Source organism: Diplotaxodon limnothrissa, linkage group LG15, assembly GCF_057381915.1.
Source record: "Diplotaxodon limnothrissa isolate DT_005_m linkage group LG15, D_limnothrissa_male_GT1.1, whole genome shotgun sequence".
Lineage (NCBI taxonomy): Eukaryota > Metazoa > Chordata > Actinopteri > Cichliformes > Cichlidae > Diplotaxodon > Diplotaxodon limnothrissa.
In genome coordinates this window covers 4,223,654-4,241,586 of record NC_140610.1, presented here as the reverse complement: position 1 = coordinate 4,241,586, position 17,933 = coordinate 4,223,654, and the positions used below count along the sequence as shown (strand labels likewise).

Here is a 17,933-nt window from a genome sequence, read left to right as displayed (position 1 = left end):
GACAGTTCGTTTGTTTGTGTGGATAGGTGCGTGTGTGTGAGAGGGAAAGAGAGTGGTATTATTTAGTGAACTCTCCTGCCCTTGCATTTGTCTGTGCGCAAGCATATGAACTCTTTTTTTTCTGTCCTTGTGCTGACAGAGAAAGTGCCTTTAAAAAATGTGTGTGTGACACAACCTGTCTGACTTTGGTCTTTCCTCTTGGCCTCATTCCAGAGCACCACAGCATGTGAATGGCTGCAGAAAGCAGCAGGGTTGTTAGAGCAGAGGAGCAGGAGGAGCTCCCTGCCTCTGGAGCTGTCATTCACCACACACACACCCGAAGTCAGAGCCACATCCAGTTTCAGCCTCTGACACACACCACTCACTGGCAGCAGGCTCCTCGCGCCCTCGCTCACACAAGGAGTCACAGCCACACTCACTTCAACAACAGCACCCCGTCACACACACAGAGGTACGGCTGTCGCCTCACACACAGTCTTTCAGCCATGGCCAAGGGAGAGAGGGGCGTGCAAGGCTCTGAAGGAAAGCCCAACGAACCTTTGTTTCCCAAAACCTCTCAGCAGGTAAGATCTTCTCTTATCATTTGTTTGTTGGTGATTTTTTTCTATTGTGCAGTCTTGCATGTGTGAGTTAATTTTAAGTCTCATAGCTGTAACCTTTGTTTGGACAATTAAGGCTTGCTGAGACTTTCAATCTCAGTTGATGTCTTTAAGGCTCAGAATGAGTCTGAATTAACTTGATTGGATAAAGTTGGGAAATAGATCTGTTTATTTGCTTATCTGTTTGGGATTAATCACCTCCATTGTTTTCCTGTGACCTATAATCCCTCAGATAACACATTCACTGTCCGGAAGCTGATTATTTTTCATGTGAGTGTTTCCACTGATGACGGCAAGATCGGCTTGATGATTAGCTTCTTTTGTCTGATATCAGTGGTGATTTGCAGTGAAAGAGGCAGTCATTATCACAGCTATTATAGGAGTAAACAGTGACTAGAGGGCAAATTTGCCGTGATTAGAAAATTTGTTGCCTTATGTGTAATTTTTTGTTGTTGTTGTTTCATTTAACCTTATAGATGTTGCACAATGTGTGGGATGAGTTGGTGTGAGGTATGCAAAGCTTTTTTTGTGTGCATGGGAATGTGCTTGCACTTGTAAACCAGTTCAATCAAGAGAAGATTATAGGTCCTCACAAGAACATGACCCACAGGCAAGGGAATGAAAGACAGACAACCAATTCCTTACATGGAGTATTGTTCCTTTGTAAAGACAGATACTACAGTTCGTGGTGTCATCTCAATGCAATACCATAATAGTTAGTCATCTATTCTTTGTTTCGTTAGATTAGCTCAGGGTGTTCGGGGAACGGCAAATGAACCAGTTCTGCAACTATTTCATCTCTGCCAAACTATCAAATATGCGATGCATTTTGTTTCATTGAATTTGACTTGACAGTTGAAATTTTACACGTTTGCTTCAATCAAACGGTTGTGAAGTGGATTACTCTTCAGGCAGCAGAACAGTGATGTGAACATAAAACACGATTCACTTTTTAGCGTCATAAATGGGATTTAAACAAACTCATCTTAGACAAAGAATTGAAATGAAATAAATCAAATGTACATTTACTGGACTAGCTGTTAAGCTCAATACATACAAGTATAAAAGCGTTATAGTCTGATTTTCTGTTACAATAGTTGGATGAACTGCTTTTTTTTTGCACATTTTAAATTGCACATTAAAGAAAAATGGACAAAAAAGACGGGGAAGTTATTACACTATCTGAAAAGTTCAAATCAATAAATGCAAATTATGTGCGATAGAAACAGAACTGATGGATTAGTTGCCTTCACGTGAAGCTAGTGTGCTCCTAACACCGGATCCTAACATGATGTTTCAGATGTGACGGAAAAGTGCAGCGTATGAAAACATCAGCTCTGTAACCGTCCTCAACTATACACACTCACTTTCCATCGTCTCTTGAATCTATTAATCTATACATTTCAAGTTGAACTACCTTTAAAACAAAGGAAGGATTAAAGGTGTTTTACAGCGTAGACTCTTGCGTTCCATTCTCTCTGAAAGATGAGGGCTACAAAAGGAATGTTGCACGTGAAACACATATTCTCTTTGAAACTACTTGAAACTCAGATGACATGATAGATGCACACTGAGTAGTAGCATGGGAAATTATACACCAAGAACTTTCCAATCCATCACAAAAGCGCTCGTCACATTGCAATGATATCTATTCATATGCAGTATTGTCGGGAGAAAGAATAAATCACTTCTGCGCACTAGTTCATGTTTCGATTTTGGATAAAATCCAAGGGCCTTGAGCCATGTCACTAAGCCCACTGTGGACATTTATAATGGCCTGCTGCCATCACTTTACTTTCATGCTTATAATCCATAAGCTGAATGGAGGGCAAAAAGCTGCTCTTGTTGACACAGATAACTGGATTCTGTGGCGTAAACCTGATGCACCAAAATGTCCAAAACCCTTTCAGCGACTCAACATGGATCCATTTTTACCAGGCTGACATTAGCATTGCAAACACTGAGTGTGTGCATTTTTTCTTTGATAGCAAAGCTCAGTTTTTCCCTCCCTCGCTTCTTTAATTATTCTCAGTCCTAAATCATTTTCCCTCAGTTTCATTAACTTTAGAGATTAGTCTGTCCTTGCCCCTTTGCTCACTGTATGAACTCTCCAAGTACTCTGTTTTTAAATGTGCTTTTCTTTGTGTTTTTTCCCCTCCTCAGACAGTGTTTCTGTATATATACAGTTTGTTTGTGTGTGTCTATGCTGACTTGTGTGCATGTGGTTTTTTACGTTTGGGCATCCAGCGAACAGTAGCAGGGATATCCTGTTTATCCTCTTTGACGATAAGAAGTCAGTAATGAAAGATGGAGTGTAAGATTTTGGGGGGGAAAGAAAAAGTGTTTTGAGACACAGAGAGAGTATTTTCTGCACATCATCAGTTAAACAGCATTCTCCAGACACCAAAGACTTTGATTTTTTCCCCTCTCCAATTAGGGGTAATTGCAGTGAGAGCAGAAGAAGAGAGAGTTTTGAAGCCGGAACCGCCGCGCAGCCTTTACTTACCTCTGACCCGCTTGTCTTGAGATTGAATAATTACACACCTCCCTCCTGGTAATTGTCGTTCTCCAACCCCTTCCATATTTTGATGGGGGGAAGAGAAAATGTGAGGCGGATAATAACAGTGTGTCAGTAGGGGTTGAGGCCACTTTGGTGATTTATGTCTTTCATGCAGCTCTGAGGGGAGTAGCTGTGGACCAGCCTGGCCACTAGATGTGTGTCGACTCTGCTGTTTGTGCGTCTGACACTAAAGGTTGTGCAGTCCAGAAGGAGGAAAGGGGAAAAAAGGTCGATATGTGTTCACAGCCAGTTGTAAATATTGGGCTCCCTAGACTGCGGTGTCTCGTCGTATTCGCGTCTGAAGATGAAAGCTCGCCCTTGCTAAACACAAATGCGCAGAGTCACATGCCTGATGGTTTTAGCAGAGCACGGGGAAGGAAATGGAGACTCGGTGGGTTTCTTCGGCTCCTCTGTGGGCTCTGTGTCTGCACACATAGACCACAGTGCTAACAGCTGGCAGGGGGTCTTCTTCTGATCCTTTTTTTGAAATTGTATTTACACACAGTCACATTCCCACACAGTCATGAATGAGCAAAGAGAGGCAAAGATAAAGGGAGATGTGATCACCGTATTATGCAGTTTGGGCTGGGGTTATTTGAAGGAGTGCAGTTCACAGTCAAACACATGTCATATGTGACGTTTCTTTACACTGAATCACTGCATCATTGCAACAGGAAGATATAGAGGAAATGTTATTTTTGGAGCACCACGAATTGGAAAGGACACCTCTTTGTGTTGTAAGCCTGTTCTGATGACTTAAAAAATGTGAGAGGGACACACCTTCATTTGTGTTGGTGTGTCTGGGAAGAGTTTCTGACTGAAGGAACTTACAGTACATCTTTCAACATTTTTAAATATGCTTATGACTATTCTAGTCTTGTATGTGCAATAAATATATACTTACTGCTGTGATCTAAATATACTGGTGTGTTTTGTCCCTTCTCACATCTGTTTGCCCAGACCGACCTGAGCCAGAAGTTGTCGCTATGCAGCAAATTGTGTTTTGCCATCGGCGGCGCGCCCAAGGAAGTGGCTGCCAGCGCCACAGGATTCTTCCTGCAAATCTACCTGCTTGACGTTGCTCAGGTAAGCGCACTGGAAGCGACTTTCACAGATGAAAAAATGAGCTGGTATGGAAATGTGTGCCTGTGAGTTCCAGCGTGTCCCTGTTGCGCTCCACAGATTAACGCCTTCCAGGCCTCCATGGTGCTGTTCATCGGTAAAGTCTGGGGTGCTGTGACCGATCCTGTGGTCGGTTTCTTCATCACAAAAAGCAAATGGACCAGGATTGGAAGACTCATGCCCTGGTGAGACCCTCTCCTCTCTCTCCATAAACTAATACAGGAAAGCTGAAATGATAATTTGTTCCCAGTTTGATGGAATTTTAAAAACTGGCTGTGTATTCTTATAAACGCCAGTTGATACCACTGGCAGAGACATTCACTGAGGATTCTTCCAATAAAACACACAAATACTAAGTGAATTCATAAATGTGTGTTCCCCAACTGGAATAAAAGCATACACTGCATAAAGTGGAAGTTATAAGACTGCATCATAATATCTATAATGATTGTCTTTACTCCAGATTCCTGTAAAGATTCAATCTAAACTGTTTATGGAACTATTTACCGAAACTATAAAGCTAGGGTATGTAATTCTTGGTTTCAGTGTCTTATGTAAAGGACTGCAATTTGTTGACAGACCCTGGGACTCACTTAGGTTTGCTCCCACTCTCTCAGACATAATATGGCCCCCACATGATGCTAATGTTTATGCAAAAACAACAACAAAAACAAGCTGTGTGCTCCAGTTTTGGAAAATTATTCTCCAACTCGAGTCTGTCACCTGAGGATTGTGCTAGATAAACAGCCGTTATGCTTGAATTTGTTGTTTTAGACACTCCCTCTGATTAGCTATACAGTCTGTACACTTCAAGGACGTGGGCTGCTCTTTTTGACTTTTGAACGCCACACAAGGAGAAAAAACAGGGACGTTCATCTGCATTTGTTCATAAATCATCCGCTGGTGCTCTCTTAAATACATTTACGTAATGTGCCACGTCCCATTTCTTTTTGCTTTATCTGCAAACTCAACCTCAGCATCTCAGGGGGCTTTGAGTGCAATTTGAATTTTGCGACTTTGTAAGTGTGGATTATACGACGCTATCAACTCAGTTTCGAAAATCATCCCATAAGCAGCTAAACCGAGTATATGTCTTTTGAACACACTGGCATGACACTTGATGTAATTTACACAAGCAGGCAATCTAATGCCTCCTCCATTATAAACCATAGATTAAACACTGGCTGACAGTGCTGGAGGGGGACCAAGTCAAGTGTGGCCAGCCAGCCACATTCAGTAGCAGACAGATGCTGATGTTAAATCAGCTTCGATTACCCCTGGGAAGCTGTCGGTGTGCGCATATGTGAGTGTGCCCACTGTGAACCTGTAGTGTTTATGGGCATTTTTAATGTGTGTTTTTGGTCATAATTGTGATGAGATGCGTGCAAAGCCTTCTTTGGGAAGTCCCCTCTGTCCATTCGGCAGGAAGTGCTTTTCTCTTCCCTCTGGCTGACCCATCCACAACCAGACATTAAGTGATTTGTATCTGCGCCTTCAGTTCTTAAGGATGGAGTCTTTTAGCCTAAAACGCATCCCTTGGGTACTGCCGTGTTTGTTATTTGTGAAGGCAGCAAACCACCATCACTGTGGCAAGCCTGAGAAAGCAGATTTATCAGATTGTCTCCATCAGAGACAGACAGAGTGAGAGTTAAGTGACAGAATTTGTTTAGTTAAGTAAACGTAGCCAAAAACAGACAATAAAAGTATATTCAATTATTAGTAAGTGTCCTACAGTTATAGCTTTAAATACCTGAGAGCTGAAAAGTATCATCCGCAAAACTCAAAATGCTACATATTAAGTAGTACAAACCCTTATTTTAATCTTAACAAGTGCTGAACTTCTGTTGACTGCGGTGGCGTTTGTTTCATTAGCCGTGACAGCTATCAGGCTGACCGCTGTACAGACCGGTCAGCAAAGTCCTCGCAGGGACACATTTAGAAAACCTTGCTGTCTAAGCTGCCAAGATATTTCACATCCGTTGTGGGGTTCAGCGCTAGTAGCCTCGACACCAGATCGCAGGTCGGCTAACTAAACTGCCCTCACTTGGGTTTGGGAGCACTGTGACAAACATAGATGGGAGGTTTTGATGAAAACAAAGAGATAAATACATGAAACAAAAGCAGGTGTAGCTGGTGAACAGTTTTATGGTTCCTTGTATTACAGAGAACTTGTCACAGTCGTCACATGTAAAGAAAGCCAATGCTACAGTCACACGAGGGGAAGCAGTGGTTAGATACTGCAGTATGAACAAAATTATTGCTTGTAATCTCGTTGCCTTTGAAATGGGTGCTTTGAAGGAGAGGTGCAGTTCTGTGCCGTCTTCAAAGCGTCTTTGGCGCATCACAACGGCGATCAAACAACAATGAGACAGAGTTAGTGTGCTATCAGCTTGTGATTGAATGGGGTCAAGTTGCAATCACTTTGGGATTAGATCCTATATGATTTGCAGTGTGCTAGCAATCAATCTGAGCTTATAAATTAAACAGCGATTATTTGCAAACCCACACTGAGCTGTCTGAGAGTGATTTCAGACAATCTGACCCAAACTGCAACTGTCTGGAGACAAGTTGCCTCCCTAAAGGCGACCACTGTGATCACCCCTGCGCCTCGACAGCCTGCTAATCTGAGCGATTACTGCAAGCAAAATCCTTCACCGCAATCAGTGATTTTTACTAGTCACAACAAATGTAGTGGTTTTAAAAGTAAAATACTTAATATGTGAGGGCAGTGGAAATATAACACGGCATAAACAGGAAATGCACATGGAAAGTACAACAACAGTACTTGAGTAAATGTACTTATATATCCACTGGGATATATGAACATGACTAAGCCTAAAATCAGCAAAGAAAGTGTAATCTCACCTACACAACCTCTTCCAAATCCCCTTTGCCCAGTCGCACATCTTTTAATTAACATGCCGCAAATGTCCCCGACAAGTCACTGAGGAGAGAATTGTAAGTGCCAGCTACTTATCAATCTTCTCTGGTTTAATTAAGGCTGTGCAAATTATTAGGACAGGTGTGACAGGTGTGTAGTCATGCGTGCATGACGTGTGAGAGAGTATGCTAGTGTTTGTGTGTGCTTGTGTGTGTGTGTGCGTGCCTTTGTTGCCTCTCCCCGGACATAGTCATCTTGCAGGAACATTCTAACTGTCCCATTCACCGGCCCCGGGGCCCTTTCATCGCTCCCATGACCAAGCGGTCAATACTGCAGCACCAGCGATGTCAGTCGCCTTTGTTACAGCAAACAATCAGGAAGAGAGTGAGGTAGCCAAGCTGGATGATGCCAGAAATGACTGCAATCAACCTCTCTCTACCTCTTTCTCCCACTTTCTCTTTCCTGGCGAAGAGCAGGTCAGAGGTCAGAGCCCCCGTGGGTTTTGTGACAGTCACCTAAATTCAATCGTTCCGTTTTTTCCCCCCACCTGCAGATGTGGCTGTGCTACAGCTATTCCGGTCTGCACTGCGGGATAAACTCCATTTACTGTTTAGAGGAGCAGGGTTGGTGATACATACTGATGTCTGCAGCCAAGTCATGCTGTCCATCATCCATCATCTGTCAGCATTTCTCTTCATTTTGAACACACAGCTGTTTGCTTTAACCATAATGATACATATCCGTTGTTTACTTATGTATTATACATGGCCCACAACGTTTTAGAAGAAAATCCCAAAAAAACTAGCACAACGCGACAGAATTGCTTCATGCTGCGTTTGCACGAGTGTGGACTACATATTTGCGTGCTTGTGTATGTGGATCTTTCATGTTGATTTGAAATACTGCGGTATTCCCCTCCCAAGGCAGATTCCTGCCATGCTTACAACATTATCATTTAGCATTCAGCTTAAACTGACTGTAATCTGACAGAAATATGGCCTCAAATTACCAGCGCTATGAAAATGACAGAGCACAGCTGCTGTAACACTTACTGTGACAGGTTGAAGCGGTGACGATGGAGGATTTGAATTCAGATCCAAGTTTGCCGCCTTTTTAGTAGGTGGTGTTTTTTAATGAAACCTTTTCAGAAACAATCTGATATTTTTGCTTCTGTATGTTTAGTTTTATCTGACACACTGTCATTTGTCTTCTACAGGATGGTGGGTTGCACTCCTTTCCTGGTGATCTCGTACTTCTACCTGTGGTACGTTCCTCCTTTCAGTGGCAGCCGGTTCATCTGGTACCTCGGCTTCTACTGCCTCTACCAAACCCTCATCACCGTGAGTATGCACGCTCTGTCAGAACTGTGTGCGTTTAAGAAATTCAGATTTATGTGTGTGCGATGCTTCAGATAACTCGGAGGGACTGCGCATTCAGTACAAGAGAGATGTCAAGTTGAAACGGGAGATAAAAGCTCTGACTGATGCAGCTCACAGTCTGCAGATGACAGATTATGTAACGTATAGACAAAACGCAGAAAACGTTGGGAATAACAAGATTTCAAAGTGGAAATGATTAGTCATCTCATGCAGGCTCTGACAGCCCCTCGTAGGATTTCTGCTTTGATTTGTGAGATGAGCAGCAGATTAAAACCCAGAGCGCTTAAACACCTTACCTCAAATGGGGAAGTGTAGCTATTTAAGTTCCCTTTTGTTGTGATGGTCCAAACCATTCCTCCTCCTCCTCTTTCTGTTCTGATTCTGGGGCACCCCATATAGTATGTGCTGCAGAGCATGTAGCCCACTGCAGCCACACTGTGGTGAACTGTAACGGCATGTCATTCTAACTACTTGATAAGTATACGGTCAGTCCTGCCAGGAACCTCTTGCCGGATAAATGCTGGTTGCCACTTTTAGCCGCCCTTCATTGTCTCTGCCTGTGTGTTTGTGTGAAGTTTTCTGGGAAAGCGCAGCTGTTATCATTCACAGTCTGTAAACAGAGGTTAGAATTCAACATTTCCTTTGTTTATGCAATCAACTAATAATAGCTTTCCATCTAATTAATCAGTTTTCATTCACCTCTGTGTAGGAAAGTTTGATTCCCAAATGTGTTTGCATCCAGGAAAAGCCCCATAAATGACATGCTGTACAGGAGCGATGGCTGAAAAAAGTCCTTACAGAGTCACATTTATTTTCGTTGTGGCTATGCATACTCATTTGGCCACAGTGCTGACTGAGCCCTTGTGTAAATTACAAAGTGAAGCAGGACTTGGTTTGCTCGCCTTTTCTCTGGGAGAGGTGGTGAGAAAGGAGAAAACAGATCTGAGGTTGGCCAGCATGGAAACTGCAGAAATTGCTGTTGATATTTATATACCGTGTATATTTTTCTTCAGCATTCTCTCTGGAATATATAGATAAAAGGCATTAAGGGTGTTTCCAGTTATGAGCCAGATTTTGTTTTTAACAGTTTGACTGGACTTTAGCACAGTAGGGCTATGAGTTACATTCTTCTTTTGTATACACGGACTGTCAAAAAATGATGGACATAGCCACTGAGACATCACCCATTGCTTTAAAGCTTTGAATTTAGCATTTTGGCTGCAACAATCTTGTTTTTCTTTTCTTTTGTTTTGCTTGTTTGTTTGTTTTTTTGGAGCCAAAAGACTGTGGCATGCTAAACGATCAGCTAACAAGCCTGGTTAGCCAAATACAAAAATACTAGCTTTTCACTCATCAGAATTGGGTTGTTTTCTTGGTCACACCATGTTATTTGTTAGATGATTGCACCAAATAAAATAATTTGACATAATTTAATATAGAATAATTTAAGAAAATTGCTCCAAAAGAGACCAAGAGGATCTCAGCTAACAACCTTAGTTAGCTGAGGTGAAGGCTAGCATACAGTTAGCAGCTACACTGACTCACTTAAATCTCAACTAAATAATAAGAAGTAACAAGAAGTAAAATATATTAGAGGAGTAGGAAATAAGCTTTACACATTAATAATTTCTTGTACCAGACCACAATATTTATTTCTGCTGTAATGTTGGTCATTTTAACATAGGCGGCTTAAGGGACTTTTTGAGCCATCTTAAGTGACTATTTGAGGAAGCTTTATGGCACTTAAGTGGTTTACTTCTTCAGCCCCTTGTAAATTGTTCTTTGTTTAAATGCTAATATCAGCATGGTAATGTGCAAACATTTTTAAGGATGAAGGCAATCTTTTTAGATTTAGGTATTTGGAAAAGTTAAGAGAGAGATATTTAGATTTATCTTGTAGGGACTATTAACATGCTTGCTTAATTTTATGGCTATCTATCTATTAGATTTTGACACATACTATGAAAAAATGTCCACCTCATGTTGGTGCCTGAGGGTAGGGAACTACTGTTGTTATGAGTCGTCTTCTGGGGACCACGACCGGAGCGCAAAATTCGATTGTAACTGATTCAGTAGCAGCGGAGACACATTTTGTTCTGGACCAAAGTATTACAACCTTCAATCTTCTAGAAATAAGCCGCTAGCAATGCTAAAAATAAAATAAAATACCTTCATTATCTTTTCCTTTCCTCAGGAGACTTGTGCAACTGTTTGCCTATCTGTTATGCAGGACTTGCATTTATTTCTGTCCACGTCTTTCTGCTCCTCTTTAGTGTTTCCATGTGCCTTATTCTGCTCTCACAATGTTCCTGAGCACGGACCAGAAGGAGAGAGACTCAGCCACTGCCTACCGTAAGTTTTAATATGCACAAAGTTCTTAATGCCTGCAGTGCTGAATTAATCTTTGCTCTAGCTTTTCATTTGCATAGCGTTTGAAGTGCTGCAACCAAGAGTTGGACCTTTGCTCATTTGATGACAGGAATGACAATGGAGGTCCTGGGGACACTTGTGGGTGCTGCCATCCAGGGACAGATTGTGGCCAGCGCTCACACTCTGAAACACTGCCCTACCAGCAACATGTCGGCTGGTTACCTTGGCAACAGCAGCGGGGCAGAGATCGTGAAGAGCATGGTGCACTCCAAGGAGTACCTGTCATATGCTGTAAGTATCACCGTGCCAAGCCAGGAAGCCAGGTGTGCTAAAAGTAGGGCAAAGAGTTGGTTTGAAAATAACTTCTAGTTTACCTCGGGGCTGTGGCGTGTGTGTGTGTGCTCAAGGCAGTTATAGAGAATATTAGAGGCTAAAAAAAGCAGTGATGAATGAGAAGGAGGATTGTTCACAATTGGCTCCATATTTACTGTCTACAGGTTCTTTTACTTTTACCTTTTTACTCCTATGTTTACCTCGTGGGAGTGAAAGGAAACACCACTGTTTGATATCTGATCCTCGCACCCTGAGCCAGCTTCTCCCTCACCACCACAAAGGGGGTGCTTCCCCTGGCATCACACTCCACATCTTGCCCCATTGCACTGAGGGGTCGCCACAGTCTGCCAGTCATTGGGCTTGTTTATGCCTCACCCAGAACATTTGAAGCCATCTTACATACAATGTAATGTGTTCAATATATTAATGTCTTATTTGCAGCTTAGGTTAAAGTTGAAAAAAAAAAGGGGAAAGGGACACATTCATGTCCGCATTTCAGTTTGCAGAACTGTGAATAAACTGAGCATCCATCATGAGACTTTTTTTTGTGAAGATGAAACAAGCCAGAGTCCAATCTGTCCAGTGTTGGATTTGGGGTTGCACCGCAGCTATTTGGGCTTCAAATGGTTCTTTTTAAATGGATTTTGGGTGAACCCTATCAGGGCAGCCCAAACCCTCTGCAGCCACCCACTAAATTCCTCCGTGGTTGCTGGTGAGGGTGGCACACCGTCTGGGCAAACTCCGTCTGCCCTCAGAAACAGGGAGTGTTTGATGTGCATAAATAATAATGAACTGCTGGGCTGAGCCGCATGGAAAAATAGCAAACAAACAGAGGTTGTTTAAGGCAGAGCAGTTCCTGTTGGTTTACAGCTTTAAATGTCTGTATTTTGGGATACGGATCTACTTGAGGTTTCTTCCTGTTCCTGCTAGTATTTGGAAAGCAAGATGTGCACGGATAGTTTGGCTCCCCATAGACGTCACGTCAATAAATCATGCACTGCTGAGTGATAGAATGACAAAGAATTGAAGAAAATAAAAGCCATGTAGGCTAAAAACTGGCACATTCTGTGTCGTTTGTTTCCAAAAATTGATCTATAGCATGTTAAAAAGAAAGAGTTAAATTTTTTAGGGCACTATGAATTAAAGATTGCAGAAAGTCTCAAAATAGACTGTGTTGTGTCGCCTCCATGAAACGAGATAGCTAGATGGAGACATGACTGTACGTTTCTTTCTCTCTGCAGAAGCAGGTGTACACGATAGCTGCCGGCGTTATTGGAGGCGTATTCGTCATCTGCACTGTGGTGATGTTCCTGGGTGTCAAAGAGAGAGACGGTGAGGACTTAATTTTTGTGTGATTGTGTGTTAATGAGTATTGAAATTGACCAAAAAAAGGTTAATCAGTTGTAATAGTTGACATTCAAGGTTTTAAGCAAAGGTTACGCAAACATCTTCAAAGACTTTGTCAAAAATGGACAAAATCGCTCACAGATTGGAAGGTCTCAAAGGACACCAGGTTAACTTGTCATCAACTCTCCATCAGGAGAACGGTGATCAACAGTGGGTGCTTGGCAGGAAAAAGCCACTGCCCTACAAAAACAACCCTCTTGCCTTTGTGAAGCTTGCCAACGGTCACGTGGACAGGCTGCTTGAACAATGTTTTGCGGACAGGAATGACCAAGGTAGAACACTTTGGTTTTAAATGAGAAGCTTTATGTTAAGAGAAAAGAAAACACTTCATTCCAACCATAAGAGTCGACCCCACCTCTGAAAAATAGGGTTTTAGTAATGTTCTGCACCGGAACGGCATCATAGAAAACGTCTGGACATCTGAACCAAATCCAAGTGATTCATAAAGCAAAATAATGGCCTTAAGCAAGCATTTCTGCCAAGGAAGGTTATTGCTTTGAAACAGTTTGAGTAGAGTTTGGACCTTGAGCCGACAGAAATGTTGTGGAAAGACTTGAAGTGAGCAGTTTAAGTGAAGAAAATCACAAACATCTGAAAGTTTAACCGGTTCTACACAGAGGAATGGACATGGATTGGAATACATCTAAATCAATGTGCAGGACTGGTCAACGGTCAGCAGAAGAATTTAGTAACTATTTTTACTCTTGTAATATTTATATAAAAAAATCAGTTAAACTTGTCCGAAAACTGTTATTCAGTGAGGCCCCCGAGGAACTGTTTCAGGATTAAACCAGTTTCGCTGAGACCAAATTAGTTTTCTACCCAACATATTTCATAACTGGACTTTTGTTGCATGATACCAGTATAATAAAATAAAAAAAAAAACGAACAAATACAGGAAAATTTTAATCTAAACCTATCTAGAAATTGATAACACAATACTTAGAGTTACTGGAATATGTAAGAACATATATACTGGGCTACGTCTCATAGATGTGATCACATTAGCTCTCATTCTCTGCTCTTTATTATAAATGACACCTCTAACTGAGACAAGCACAGTCCACTGCAATGCAGGGGCAGTTCCAGTAGTTCCAGTGAGCAAATCTATCAGCTTTCCCTTGCTGGGTGTTATTTGATATACTGCTTATTCTAATTCCTCGTGTTTCAGATCCATACGCCCCGAAGACCGAGAAGCAGGTCTCTTTCCAGCAGGCCTTCGTCCTGGTGATGAGGCACGGGCCATACCTCTCTCTGACCGCTGCATTCCTCTTCATCACTGTTGCCATTCAGGTAAATTTATTGGCAGAACACTTCTCAGTCATGACACTCGGCCTTACAGTAAATGGAGACCTTACAGCGTGGGAGAACTGCTGGCGCTCGATGATGATTTGATCAGAGTAGAAGAGCACTTACTGAAAGCTCATCGTTTTTAAGCGTGTTGTGAGTCGCAGGGCTATTGGGAGTGATACCAGCAGTGTGTTCTTGCTTTTTGTTTATCACATGTGCGCGGATGCTCACTTTTCAACCTCACTTTAACGCTGTTTAAATGATTGCAAACTTGTCCAATTTTGCATCAGATCTGGTTCTCTGTATTTCATATATCCTCTCATCTCAGAGGAGTTATCAGCTGTCTTCTGCGAAAGCCCCAGAGCGGGAATAAATCCCGGCAAAAACACTGTCAGCAGCTTCTCCAGTCACTTTATTTGGTGCTCAGCATAGCAAGAGTGCACAGCTACAGTGCTGAATAGACAAGACTGAATATCTGAATGTTTCATCTCTGGTTTTTGCAGCTGATCCAGAGCAACTTTGTCCTCTTCTGCACTTATGCAGCCGACCTGAGGGATCATTTCCAGAATATTGTACTGACCATCCTGGTGAGTACAGCTTTTAGCACTGAAGATCTGCAACATTAACGTAACCAAATGTAACACCTTGTGCATTTTAACTACAATGTAATGTGGGGAGCTCGACTTCATTTCACATCATGTGCCACATAATCAATGTGAAGAACTTTTAACTTCAAATTTAATCCCTGAGACATCTTATTATAGAAAAAAAGCAATGAACAGTACGTTCTTGTACATGATGAAGAAATGCTGCTGTTGTAAATGAAAGAAATCTGTCAGCACAAGAGGCATAATTTGTAAAAAAAATAAACATGTAAAATTACAATTTAATTCAATTTAATTCAGTTTTATTTACGTAGCTCCAAATCACAACAGCAGCTGCCTCAAGGAGGTTTTAATTGTAGGTAAAGAACCGACAGTGATACAGAGAAAACAACAGTCAAACAGTACCCATATGGGCAAGCACTTGGCGACAGTGGGAAGAAAAAACTCCCTTTTAACAGGAAGAAATCTCAGCAGAACCCTAATTGAATTTTATATCTATTACCTACTTTGGTGTAGTATGAACCACAGGAGGAAAAGCTGTAAAATGTGTGAAAACACTGTTGAAAATCCAAAATCTGTGTAAATCTGTGTCATTTACATTTCCAAAGCTGTCCAATGGGCCGGATTGAAGTGTTCGCGTTACTTGGTGTAAAGGATTATTATTTTGTCCAGTATTAGCACTACTTGTCATGTTATTTTAAATGTTGACCATCTTTCCTAATACTATTGTTTCTTTTGTAAGTTCTAAATTAACTTACAGACTAAGTCACTTTACGCTTTTGCACACATCTGCTCAGGTATCCGCAGTAATAAGCATTCCACTGTGGCAGTGGTTTCTGCAGAGATTTGGGAAGAAGACGGCAGCTTTTTGTGGCATCACCGTGAGTAAATTGGTTTTATTTTTGTAACATTCAGCTTTGACCATCAGACTTTTTGTTTGTGCCTTCTTGTGGATGAGCTTTTAAAGTGTTTGTCTTGACCAAAGAAACAGTTTTAAGAAAGTTTGTTTTTTATGGATGTGTGTTTGTCTCTCCAGTGGATCCTGCCCTTCACACTGATGTTGGTGTTCATCCCTAACGTCATAGTGGCTTACGTTGTGGCCGTCTCCTCTGGACTCACTGTGGCTGCATCGCTCCTCCTGCCATGGTGAGACTCAACAGTTCAGATGAAACACGCTCGTCAACATAAATTAGGTGTAAATATTTGTGCTAAAATTTTAAAAGCCCTGTAGTGAACGGTCCCGTGAGCGTCCCTGCCATCTGCTAAGTAATATAAATTTGGTTGCCCCGCCCCTTGTTATAAAGGATTAAATAAAACTGAAATCCCCTAAGCCGCTGATATTGTTTACCTAAATTCAACCCTGCTATATGTATGCTCTGCTGTTCATTTTAATCCCCTTTTGATTTGATGCAAAATGTCATTAGTCAAGCCATTCTGTCAGAGGGCCCTGAGCGCTCACCAAGGTCATGCCACGGTCATGAAATGATGTCATTTTTAAGAATTACAGGACCCGTCTACTATAAATCTTCCATACCATCACAGAGCCCCGGCAACGCCAGAGGTATCACTACATCTGTTTTCCAGTCGTTGCTAAGGCCCTCGCCTCTCCTCACTCATCTCTTTTCCCCTCCCTTTAAAAACCTAAATTACAGCCTCCTGAGGGGGGCCTGTTTATTTTGGAAGGGGCTGATTGTTTATCCTGTCCCGCCCGCTGCTCATCATCTAATCGTGTTATTAGCTCTGTAATTTTGGCCCACTGGTATATCAGAGCTCTGACCTCACATCGCTGCGCGCTGGCATCCTGACTGCACGTGTGAGATAACCTAAGTAAGAGCACGAGGGAGGTCTCGGCGCGTATCAGCTTAAAGTTTTACCATGGCTCACTGTGATGTTGAACTTTTATGACAAACGACACATGCTCATTCAGCTCTGCACGCCTGTTTTTGTGCTTCAATCCAGGTCGATGCTGCCAGATGTGGTGGATGACTTCAGGTTGGCCAACCCCTACTGTAAAGGCCACGAAGCCATCTTTTACTCCTTCTATGTCTTCTTCACCAAATTTGCCTCTGGGATCTCCCTGGGAGTGTCCACCCTCTGCCTGGAGTAAGTCTGCATTACTGTTACACATGCATGATTAACTCAAGCGCTGCGCGATATTCTACGTCTGCACTTAGCATGTCATGATACCTCACCGAAATGCATTAACCCCTGGTGCGATGCATAATTCATCACACGAAAGGTGTCGAGTTTGCTCATCTGCAGGGCTGCACAGTGCGGCCTGATGCTCATTTCTTCTCGCGCATTTTAACAGAGCCTCTCCGTCATTGCTTGTAGGTTTGCAGGATACGACACAGGCGCCTGCAAGCAGCCTCCCCCTGTGGTGTACACCCTGAAGCTGCTGATCGGCGCCGCCCCAGTGGCCTTCATCGTCACGGGCTTAATGATCCTGCTCCTCTATCCCATCACTGAAGATGTACGGCTTAGGAATAAAGTCTGCCTGGAGGAGCTAAGGTGAGAAAGAAACCTGTAACCTTTGACCTCTATACTGACGTTTGAAGTGTATAGGAGAAAATTGACTGGACTCAAACGCTGTATTTGAAACCAGTGTCTCTGTGTCTCTCACATAGGAAACAAAGCATCGGCTCCAGAACAGTGGAAGATCCGAGTAACGTGTGACCTAAACGTCGAATGGAGTGAAGACGCGAAGCCACGGATTCCAGTAATGCGTCTGGGAAGTTGCTCATTAGTGTACATTACACTGCTAAATAGATTTAATGTAAACATTTTTGTTTCATTTTCACATGTACTGTACAGTCATACTGGATATATATAAATATATGAGATTACTTAATTTATATAAATGAATGTATAGAGTTATTTGCTGTGTTTAGCTCTACAACGCTGTTATTTATTTATAATATATGATTCCAAAAGGTTTGATGATATGAGATGAATAAATGTTGTAGAGAGTGCTTTTTGTAATGGTTGTTTTGGGGGATCTTTACCGAGGAGGTGGTGCGGTGGAAAATAACAGACGAGGAAGCACTACATATACAAATTTAATTTTCAGAAAGCTCCCCAAGCATTCCTTTCTTTGGACATTCAAAACAAACCACAGCGGTCCTAACAGCAGGGTATGACCATGAGAGAAAAGTTACTGTTGACTGTTGCCCCCTCTAGTGGTCACATGGGTTTTCCTGAACGTGTTAAAATTCTAGCAGGATGGAAAATCCTTTGGGTCTCTCGTAGACAGAACATTTGAGATGTTAAAGTGCTAAACTTGACATTTTAAGTGTAAAACCTGAATTTCATACATCTACTTCTGCTTCAAAAAAAACAACAACATTAGCCTCCATTTGTTCATATAAGACGTCAGAACAATCAGAA

General features: G+C 42.1%; 1 protein-coding gene across 1 annotated transcript; it reads left to right on the top strand.

Annotated features, from left to right (window-relative positions):
- The first annotated feature begins 230 nt into the window (after window positions 1-230).
- On the top strand, window positions 231-17,222 carry mfsd2b (MFSD2 lysolipid transporter B, sphingolipid). Its single transcript, XM_085372447.1, has 14 exons — window positions 231-563; window positions 4,120-4,245; window positions 4,342-4,466; window positions 8,379-8,502; window positions 10,815-10,893; window positions 11,021-11,202; window positions 12,486-12,576; window positions 13,823-13,944; window positions 14,445-14,528; window positions 15,344-15,427; window positions 15,583-15,692; window positions 16,506-16,649; window positions 16,881-17,057; window positions 17,174-17,222. The coding sequence occupies exons 1-14, from the start codon at window positions 231-233 to the stop codon at window positions 17,220-17,222; spliced, it is 1,830 nt and encodes a 609-aa protein (XP_085228573.1).
- The last annotated feature ends 711 nt before the right edge of the window (window positions 17,223-17,933 follow it).

Coding starts and splice junctions, on each gene's coding strand:
- mfsd2b (XM_085372447.1), top strand. CDS start 231: ATGGCTGCAGAAAGCAGCAGGGTTGTTAGAGCAGAGGAGCAGGAGGAG. Junction 4,467..8,378: donor ATTGGAAGACTCATGCCCTG/GTGAGACCCTCT, acceptor TGTCTTCTACAG/GATGGTGGGTTGCACTCCTT. Junction 8,503..10,814: donor TCTACCAAACCCTCATCACC/GTGAGTATGCAC, acceptor GCTCCTCTTTAG/TGTTTCCATGTGCCTTATTC.